Source organism: Carassius carassius, chromosome 47 (genome assembly GCF_963082965.1).
Source record: "Carassius carassius chromosome 47, fCarCar2.1, whole genome shotgun sequence".
Taxonomy (NCBI): domain Eukaryota; kingdom Metazoa; phylum Chordata; class Actinopteri; order Cypriniformes; family Cyprinidae; genus Carassius; species Carassius carassius.
In genome coordinates this window covers 26782558-26792499 of record NC_081801.1, presented here as the reverse complement: position 1 = coordinate 26792499, position 9942 = coordinate 26782558, and the positions used below count along the sequence as shown (strand labels likewise).

General features: G+C 45.1%; 3 protein-coding genes across 5 annotated transcripts in view; all 3 read left to right on the top strand.

Moving 5' to 3' along the window:
- Positions 1 to 58: 58 nt before the first annotated feature.
- LOC132130428 (UPF0461 protein C5orf24 homolog) lies at positions 59 to 5895 on the top strand. 2 transcript variants are annotated; one of them, XM_059542137.1, is made up of 3 exons: positions 59 to 309; positions 3330 to 3937; positions 5052 to 5895. In XM_059542137.1, the coding sequence occupies exons 2-3, from the start codon at positions 3333 to 3335 to the stop codon at positions 5242 to 5244; spliced, it is 798 nt and encodes a 265-aa protein (XP_059398120.1). In that variant the 5' UTR covers positions 59 to 309; positions 3330 to 3332; the 3' UTR covers positions 5245 to 5895. The 2 variants fall into 2 exon arrangements, with proteins under 2 accessions (XP_059398120.1, XP_059398121.1); XM_059542138.1 differs by having other exon boundaries at positions 3327 to 3937.
- A 513-nt stretch (positions 5896 to 6408) lies between these two features.
- LOC132130414 (thioredoxin domain-containing protein 15-like) lies at positions 6409 to 9175 on the top strand. Of its 2 annotated transcripts, XM_059542119.1 has the most exons (5): positions 6414 to 6710; positions 6792 to 7099; positions 8092 to 8255; positions 8346 to 8476; positions 8563 to 9175. In XM_059542119.1, the coding sequence occupies exons 1-5, from the start codon at positions 6632 to 6634 to the stop codon at positions 8757 to 8759; spliced, it is 879 nt and encodes a 292-aa protein (XP_059398102.1). In that variant the 5' UTR covers positions 6414 to 6631; the 3' UTR covers positions 8760 to 9175. The 2 variants fall into 2 exon arrangements, with proteins under 2 accessions (XP_059398101.1, XP_059398102.1); XM_059542118.1 differs by having other exon boundaries at positions 6409 to 6710; positions 8092 to 8476.
- A 506-nt stretch (positions 9176 to 9681) lies between these two features.
- The window catches only part of LOC132130748 (pterin-4-alpha-carbinolamine dehydratase 2-like), a 32211-nt gene continuing 31950 nt past the window's right edge, over positions 9682 to 9942 (top strand). The window contains exon 1 of the mRNA XM_059542542.1: positions 9682 to 9942. This exon is cut by the window's right edge and continues 293 nt beyond it. The gene's annotated coding sequence lies outside the window, so the exon portion shown is untranslated.

The following is a 9942-nucleotide window of genomic DNA, read 5'->3' as shown; positions in this document are numbered from 1 at the left end:
GTTTCGATCAGACGTGTCAGAAGAGCTCCACCGCTGTCAATGCAGCTGCGCGCAGCGCTCAGTGCGCATGCGCGTTATCCTTAGCTTTCTTAATATTTAATATCAATGGCTGACGCTGATTTCTAAAGCGTCTCCTAAAATTACGAAGAAAGCTTTGACACGTTTTCCAAATATCGAGGTTAACGTCAATCGCTTCTGTTTTATTCGATGAGCTTTTATCATAATCGGCCAGAATTCATCCTTAACACCAAAATGGGACAAAAATGTCACATTTAACCCTTTCCGCTCCAGCGTCGACATTAACGCGAGGTACAGATCATCTCTTTAAAAACCGATGATGTTTCTGTTGTGTGCATGGACTGAAATGTGTATTATTTACTTTGTCAGCCTGTGATTTGTTAGAGAGACAGAACTGAAGGGGTTTTGTCATATGCACTAGTGACCGCTGTGTGCTTTTAACGGTGACATTAAAATTATAAAGCTATGCATGCTAATGTAGCCCTGACTGATGCACGAGCAGACTTTATTAAATATAAGAGCTTCTGAAACAGGATCTGCATACATTCTCTCTCTCTCTCTCTCTCTCTCTCTCTCTCTCTCACACACACACACACACAATATTTAATGAAGAGCTCCAGCTGCTGAGTTAACACTGAAAACTTGAAGATCCAATGAAATGAGTTCAGTCCATGACTGTGAGCTTGATGATGATAATGCATCCTGAAAGTTGACTATTCCTCTACACTACAGGTGAACAGAGTAACACATTTAACAAACAGATCTTACCATACTCCCCACTGATAAATCACTGAAACTGTTTAGTAGTACAGCTTTCTCAAATTAAGTTTGAATATAAAATGTCAAGACATCTAATTAAATATGCACACATTTACATACACAACAGAAATCAAACAGGATAAAGTCAGGATCATAATTCTTGTTCCCTCTTGATGGCGTTAACACCTTGGGGATTCCATTCCTTTCTAACCTGCCTGAAATCTTATTGAACAACACCAGTGAAGTTGCAACTCTCACTGGCCAATGCCAGCCAAGATTGTGAATGGGGGCGGGGCCCCACCACTATATAATGCACCGTATTGGAGGCATAAACTCAGAATCTTCGTTTTTCACACATTCCATCAAAAACAGCTGTAAAGATGCCACAAAAAGACAGATTTACCTCTTGGCGTTCCAGCATGTCCAACGTTTGCATGCTGTGTTTAGGACTCATAGAGGCCCCGGACACCCACGAGTTCTGCATCCATTGCCTGGGTCTCACCCATGTGGAGGCAGCACTCACCAGGTCAGTGCGGGTGCTTAGGGCCCTCGGTGACTTCTCTCGGCAATGTCCCACCGCTGCCAGTGAGCCTCTGGTGGGACGACAGCCACACGTGGATTTGTGGTTCCTTCACTCGGGCCACAGAGCGGCCACTCTTAGGAAGCGAGCCCTGTTTCTGCCTTACTTGCACAACAAGGTCACTAAGGCGTGGGCTGTGCCCCAATCGACTCGCATTCATGCTGGCAGATCGGAGATCTTCACCAAGGATATACACACAATACGCCAGTCGAGGAATCCATCGCCGCGCACCTCTGCCCCTCCTCTGCTTCCCTGAAGACAGGTGCTAAGTTGCCGTCAAGGCTCTGCGTCTGACCTCACACCTGACCTCAAGCGTACGCTGCCTCGGGAGAAGCGATCTCAGCTCTGCACATGATGGCAGTGCTCCAGGTTTTTCAGGTGCAGCTCCTGAAATCCCTGCACGTGGGTGGGGCCCATCCTGAGGCGTTAAAGGATTTTATCACGCACAGTGACAGATTTTGCACTCAAAGCCACAAAGAAGACGTCCCAGGGGATCGTTGCTCAATGCTCTTGTATCTCAATCCGTCCTCTTTTGAGACGCAGTAGAGGCTATCGCGGAGTGCTTCTCAGAGGGACTGAAACAGTGATGAAATGGTGATCACTTCCTGCTGTGCATGTAGTAGATCCTCATCTGCTTCCAACTAACCATCGAAGCGACTAAAGTGGGAGTGGGACCATGGTCAGGTTCAGACTTTGCCATTCTCTATGTGTGTTATATTGTCCCCGGCATTTCCAGCATTTGCCATGACTATAATGGACATGAACATCGGACATGGATGGATTGTGAGTAACCTGATTGGATCCCTGAGTGGGAATCTACATCCGGTCCCCTCGAGGCATTTCGCAGGGTTGTATCTGATTGATTGGGGATAAACTTTTTCTGTCTTACAACAATTATTCATGGTAGCTCCACCGAGGCTGAGGCTTTTTACTTTGCTGTTTCCATGATGTTGTTCTATTCGGTCCCCAAGGCTTAACGCCATGTCGCTGCACTGTCGGCTCAGTCGGGAGATTCTGAGCTAATGCCGCCAATACGGTGCATTATATAGAGGCGGGGCCCGGCCCCCATTTACCATCTTGGCTTTGAGAGTTACAACCTCACTGGTGTTGTGCAAAAAGATTTCAGGTAGGTTAGGAAGGAAGGGAGTCCCCAAGGCATTAACACCATGTCGAGAAACCATCTCTGAGGGACCTGAGGTTACGACAGTAACGGGAGACGTTTAGTTGACATTCTAAAGGTTTTCCAGAGGGAATTTTGGATTTCCCTTTTTATCACTCCCTAAATCAGAAAACAAAACACATTTTCATCATGTTTTTAGGAGTAAAACGTTGTATAAATCAGTGGGAATGATACAGAGGGTCTTGAAAAGGATTATCACGTTGTTGCTTTGCAGCCTGAAATGAAGTTATTAGAGACACATCCCAATAATTAAAGCAGAAGGTGCTTCAACAAAATACTGACACAAGGGCTGATCCTCAATCATTAGTTTTTATTTTTTCTGAAAAAGTTGGTGTTTTATTATTCACTTGGAAGTAGCACTGAGTGAATACAGCTGGATAAAACAAAAACTGTCCGTCTTCATTTCAGGCTGCAAAGCAACAACGTGATTATTTAAAAAATGAGTGATTCTCTTCTACACCTACTGTATGTGAACAAACCTTCAGAATATAGAGAGGAATAACACTGGGAAGTTAGGTGAATGTAATAGGAAAAAAAAGAGACTGATTATCAGATGTGTCTTGTAGGAAAACAGAATATAAGAACAGTGATGACGGCTCTAGCTCAGTTCTGTCCAGTTAAAAGAGGAAGTCCTTCTCATCAATCAAGCAGTAAATCATGGGTGACGACTGGCTGCTTTCAATATGCCTTACCGCACACCCTCACTTCCTGTTTCAGCAGAGATAGACAGCTGTTTGATGGGATCTTTATGCCCTTTCTCACGTGCATGTCTCTCCTGGTGTCTGTCAGCAGAAGATGATGCGTCAGGTGTCCAGCAGTGATTACTGCGTCGACAGCAGACCGTCGTGTTTAGCCGAGGACGGGAGACTCTCGCCGAGTCACTTTGATCTGTGCCCCACCAAGTTCTATCAGTCTGCTCCTCCTCAGCGCTCGCGACAGATGTGCTTCACTTACCTGCCATCTCCGGCCCCCGCCGTCCTCAAACCCACACCGTGCCAGAGACAGGACCGCCGCGAGGAGCCGCCGATGTCCCTGGGGCCCGACTCCACTCAGGGTAATGAGAAGAGTAGGGGCTCCAAAAAAAAGGGGGCGTCCGGGAAGTCTGGGAAACGCGGGCGTCCACCGGGCACCACCAAATCAGCCGGATACAGAACCAGCACAGGCAGACCCTTGGGCACCACCAGGGCCGCCGGCTTCAAGACCAGTCCTGGACGGCCGCTGGGCACCACCAGAGCTGCTGGGTATAAAGTGAGTCCCGGTCGCCCGCCAGGGAGCATAAAGAGCCAGTCACGCCCGAGCAAACTGAGCTACAGCGCCTGCAGCGGAGCCGCGTTTCCCTACAGCATCATACACAAACCTGGAGCCGGTGACGCCGCGCTGAAGGAGGAGACCACCACAGAGTAACAACACCCTTCACTTGTGATGTTACAATACAGCTGCAGCTCAGATGAGATTAAACTGTGTTCACCCTCAGGTCATCTGAGATCAGGATGAGTGTGTGTCTTCATCAGGTTTGGAGAAATGTAGCATTGCATCAGTGTCTCATCAATGGATGCTCTGCAGTGAATGGGTGCCGTCAGAATGAGAGTCCAGACAGCTGATAAAAACATCCCAATAATCCACAGCACTCCAGTCCATCAGTGAACACCTGGAGAAGACTAAAGATGAAACACATCCAGCATTAAGATGCTTTTAACTCAAATATGAGTCTATAATAACACTTCCTCAGTGAAAAGTGTTCTGGTCTGAATCAGGAGAGAAATCTGCACAGATCAAGCAAAGTTTACAAGCCAAACAGCTTTTTTGAAGCTTAATGTGATGTTTTTATCAGCTGTTTTGGACTCATTCTGATGGCACCCATTCACATCCAGATGACCTGAGGGTGAACACAGTTTAATTTTGGCTGAACTATTGCTTTACGTTGAATGCGTCCTTAACCAAACTTTCTGTCTTCTGTGTGTAACACAAGATTTTGAATTCACATCATATTGAAAAGATTGTATTTACATGTTGATCGCACATAAACACCACCATTTGTTGAATTGAATAAAATCATCATTTTTTAATTTAAAACTGAACTAAAAAAGTCACACGTACAAAACACAATAGTAAAAATTATAACAAAATATATAACGATTCACTTTTCAGCACCACTTAATAAAAACAAAGCAAACAGACACTACTTTAGTACTTCTTAAAAACACTCGCTGATTTTTTTGTAGAAAAGGTACATTAACATCTTGCTCTGACCAAAGTGACTTGAACGCACCTGACATAATTATAAAAATATGCTCTTCCCAGGAGGATTGAACACACCAGTTCTGAACAACGATGACAGAGTGATCCTTTCTATGTGAATTAACTCTTTGATGTTTGCTAGTGTATTTGGCTCAGTGTTTTCCATCAGTGTATTTTTGTCAGTGTTTGGCTGCTGCTCATTGGACACATGGTTTTGTGAAGCCTTGGATTGTGTTGTTTTCATGAATCATGTCTGGTTTTTTCTCCCTTGTCTAGAACCCAAAAAATGCTGTTACAAGCCCCACAGTTCCTCCTCAGCACGTTCCCCGTACGAAACCAAAAAACCCCTCCGCAGGTCAGCGCCACGCCATCGGAGCCCTTTCCCCCCGCGGCTGTGTGTCCAGACGGCGGTCAGTCGAGAAACACTCTGCCCGTACCCATCCACAGCGCTCTGCCAACATACTCCTGAACACGTCTGAGACACCTGATCTCTGTCACACACATGACCTCTGTCACACACACCGGTTGGTCATCTCTCACTGAGGTAGTGTTCTTCAGCTGTAAATAGGTCTCTGGCGTCTGTGGTCACTCTGGATGTCCACTGCATGTCATGTTGCTTGTTATTGAGCTCGTTTCTTAAGAGTCACACGATAATAAAGATGACTTCACAACAGTTTCACTGAAGAGTGTTTCTCCATTCCAGCACTGCAGCAGCTTTCTGTAGTGTGTGTGTGTGTGTGTGTGTGTGCGCGGGGGGGTCACACACACACATACACACACACACACACACACTCTGTAATCACACACATCACTCACCACACGTCTTGTAATAGTTCCTTCTGTATTGTGTTGATTCTTCTGACTCTGATGATTGTTGTTGGTGTGGGAATGCTGTGATGTAGAAGTCTTCTTATGGTTTAATATCACATTGATTGAGATGTGTAGTGTGTAGTCTTTAGCAGTGTGTGGCATTAAGAGAAGCTTTATGTTCAATATTTGTTACATTCATATAATCAGTGATGTTGGCTCTTATTTTCCTTCATTGATTTACTTTGTAATACAGTTACAATATGAATATATACATGTCTGTGTATGTTTTATTAAAATGTAATTACATCAAGGAAGTCTTATTGCTGTTTATTTAATTCTACACTATTAAAATAACTGGATATCTGTTTAATTTAATTGTACTTAAATGGATTTAAAGTAGTGTACAATGTTAAGTATAGTAGGCCTACATATGTAAAGATAAATGTAATCAACACAAGAATAGCCAATATTTCACTTTTTTTTTTTTTTTTTTTGTATATTTCACTTATAAAGACAACAGTTATGATTTGACCTCCACGTCTAATTCAATTGATTGAAGTTTAAATTAGATATTAGTGACCCGGGTGGTGTATTTAACTGGCCGAGTGCAGTGCGTCCAAATAATTCAATTCAATTTAAATGTATTTGTTTAGCGCTTTTTTATTCGTAAAGCGGTTAAACACCGCCCGCTGTGATTGGTCCATCCACGGAAGCGCGGAGAAAAGTAGCAAGAACCTTGTGTGGACGGAACAATCACAGTGGCCTGTGTTTATCCGCATTATTAATTATATTTAACCATTTGAGTGGATTTACTTTCAAAAGCCAGGAAGACGATTCTCACTTCTGAGCTTTGTGTTTAAATTTCAACACAAAATCGTCCAGAGTTCTGCTAAATATGTTTACGTTCTTGTTGCATGACGTCGTCAACAATGTAGCTGCGTGAACCGGAAGCCGATGTTGCCGAATCTTTCCTCTCGAGTCCGCTAAAAGAAAACAACAGTATTGAGCTCATCGCGCGGAACTGTCTGTCCGTTAATGGCTGCAAAATGGTCCCAGTACCGGACAGATTCCGCAGCGTGGCGATCTGGCTGTTAATCTCCGCGATCGCGCGTCTGTCACACGGAGGTAAAGTATAAACGGTCAGAAACAGCGGCTCGGCGCTCGTGAGGGTGTGAGAGCCGATCTGACGATCTCTCTGTTCTTCAGATGAAGCGGAGCTCCCTGATCAGGCGGATCCGCCGCAGAGGCGCTTCAGGACGGCGGAGATGGCCGACGCGGTGATGGGAGTCCCTCAGTCCGCGGGACTGGAGCCTCTGGCGGGGGACGAGTGCGCTGGAGGCCGCTGTGAGGAAGCGCTTTTGTCCGCCGTCATCCACAGCGACTCCGGCGACACCGAGAGCCAGAACTTCACCGTGACCGAGACCGAGCCCGCCAAGACCTACAAAGTCAACTGCGAGCGGAGGAACATCACGGGGATCGAGCGCTTCACGGTGCAGCTGCTCAACGCCTCTCAGGTACCGAGTGTTACCGGAGGAAACCCCCGACACACTTCCCTCAGAGCTCTTCTGCTCACCAGGAGAAAACACTGAAATATTACTAGATTGTTATTTTCTCTGTGAATCTGTGTTAAAGTGTAATGTATTTCTGTGATGTGCAGCTGTATTTTCAGCATCATTCCTCCAGTCTTCAGTGTCACATGATCTTCAGAAATCATGAAAATATGATGATTTACTGCAATAAAAACATTTCTGATTATTATCAATGATTATTCAGAAGTTTGGGCTAAAAAAAATTTGATAAAAATTTATATTATCAAGGACGCATTAAATTGATCAGAAGTTACAGTAAAGACATTTATGATGTTACAAAAGATTTATGTTTCAAATAAATGCTGTTCTTCTGAACTTTGTATTCATCTGTGAATCCTGAAAAATTGTATGTATCACTGTTTCCTCAAAAACTGTGTTTAACATTGATAATAATCAGAAATGTTTCTTGAGCAGTAAATCATCATATTTTCATGATTTCTGAAGATCATGTGACACTGAAGACTGGAGGAATGAAGCTGAAAATACAGCGGAGCATCACAGAAATACATTACACTTTAACACAGATTCACACAGAGAACAGCTGTTTTACATTAGAATAATATTTCACTGTATCAATTAAATGCAGTCTTGGTGAGCAGAAGAGACTTCTTATTCCAAATCCTAATTATTCCAGACTGTTGGCTGGTAGTGTACTGAATATTATATATTATATAATATTATATATTAGTTAGTGGAGAAACAGGTAAAGATGGATGTAGAAACACATCTGTTCCTTATTGTGAAGACCAGTGTGGGGCGGGGCTTGCTTCTGTGCATCGGCTTTTGATTGGATGTTGAGATGTGGCTCAGAGGAACCACTTATGACATTTTGATTAAAAGTTACGAGATCAAATCATTTTTGAAAATGAGTTGCTGAGAGAGATCTGTAACGTGCATCTGGTCTCCTCTCTCCTCAGGACCTGATGGACCTGCTGAATGCCAACAGCTCCGAGTGCTCACTGGTTCTCTTTTACACCACGTGGTGTCAGTTTTCTGCAAACCTCGCGCCGCACTTCAACGCCCTGCCTCGAGTGTTTCCCAGCATGCACTTCCTGGCTCTGGACGCGTCCCAGCACAGCAGGTTGATCAGTGACGTTCCCTCAGCGCAGTCCGGCTCCTTGAGGATGCTTCTGTGTTCATCAGCTGCATTTCTCTCTCGCTCTTTTCACAGTCTCTCCACGCGCTTCGGGACCGTGGCCGTCCCTAACATACTCTTGTTTCAAGGAGCCAAACCCATGGCCAGGTTCAACCAGACGGACCGAACGCTGGAGACCCTGACCTCCTTCATAACGAACCAGACAGGTGTGTTTCTGACCGCTTCACAGCAGTGATCACTGCTCAGTGTGTGCACTACATGGTGACTGTGTTATTTTCCCTCCGGTCTCCAGGTTTTGAAGCGAGTCCAGATCAGATGGTACGGGATGAAGACCGCGTCGGACCTCTGCCTGCGGTTCCTGTCAAAAGCATCGACTGGCTCTTTGTGTTTTCGGTGCTGTTCATCTCCAGCTTCACTCTGTATGCCATCCTCTGCACAGACAGCATTCGCTGGCTCATCCCCGGACCGGACCACGAGCATCAGGACTAGAGTCTGCTGAGGGAATAAAGGAGTATATGAATGTATTGTTGTGTTCTTGTTTAGTTGTGTTCTGTTAAAGCCGTTCACCTGGTTGGGATGCTCTTGAACGCACATCTTTAGATGAACAGGTCTGGGTTCCTTCAGGAATCTCCAGAGTCTGACGGATGCTGCTCCTGTGCTGTAGATCTAGCACGCGTGTAATACTCACAGCCCATCAGCTGAAATACTGGAGCAGCGCTCGGCGGAGGAAACCGTGGGACAGTAGTGTTGGCATACTTCTGTTTACATACTAGTATGTAGTGCACTAGCACTCCATTGAGAACACAGCCCAGGACTGGGGATGGTAAAGTCACTGAAGAATGCTTCCAATCACACACAATCCTTTACACATTGCAATTCATGAAATAAAAGCTGGTAGAAAATAATGAGCACTGAACTCATCTCTGCAAGAGAAAAACATCAGCTGCATCCCAAATGACCCTCTCTACACTGCACTCACACAGTATGTACTCAGTCGTGTAGTGTATGAATTATTATTCTGTCTTTGGAAGTCGGGGGAAGTCGTGGCCTAATGGTTAGAGAGTCGGACTCCCAATCGAAAGGTTGTGAGTTCGAGTCCCGGGCCGGCAGGAATTGTGGGTGGGGGGAGTGCATGTACAGTTCTCTCTCCACCTTCAATACCACGACTTAGGTGCCCTTGAGCAAGGCATCGAACCCCCAACTGCTCCCCGGGCGCCGCAGCATAAATGGCTGCCCACTGCTCCGGGTGTGTGCTCACAGTGTGTGTGTGTGTTCACTGCTCTGTGTGTGTGCATTTCGGATGGGTTAAATGCAGAGCACAAATTCTGAGTATGGGTCACCATACTTGGCTGAATGTCACGTCACTTGTTGTCACTTGTCACTTGTTTTTCACAATCGGGAGTCTGATAGCCCCTCCCCTTCTCTGTATAATCAAAACTGCGATATTTAAGTGACTGAAGTGTACAACATTCCACACTTAATTTTTCCAGTTAATTAATTGCATCATCCGGGTGTTTTAAGTGTGACGCACTGCCGCTGATCTATAATAGAGATCAGTGCGCACTACACGCACTAGTTACACTACACTAAACCTCAAGGAATAGTGTATATGTAGGCGATTCGGAACACACCTAAGGATTTTGAGATTGTTTTTTTTTAAATTGTTATTACC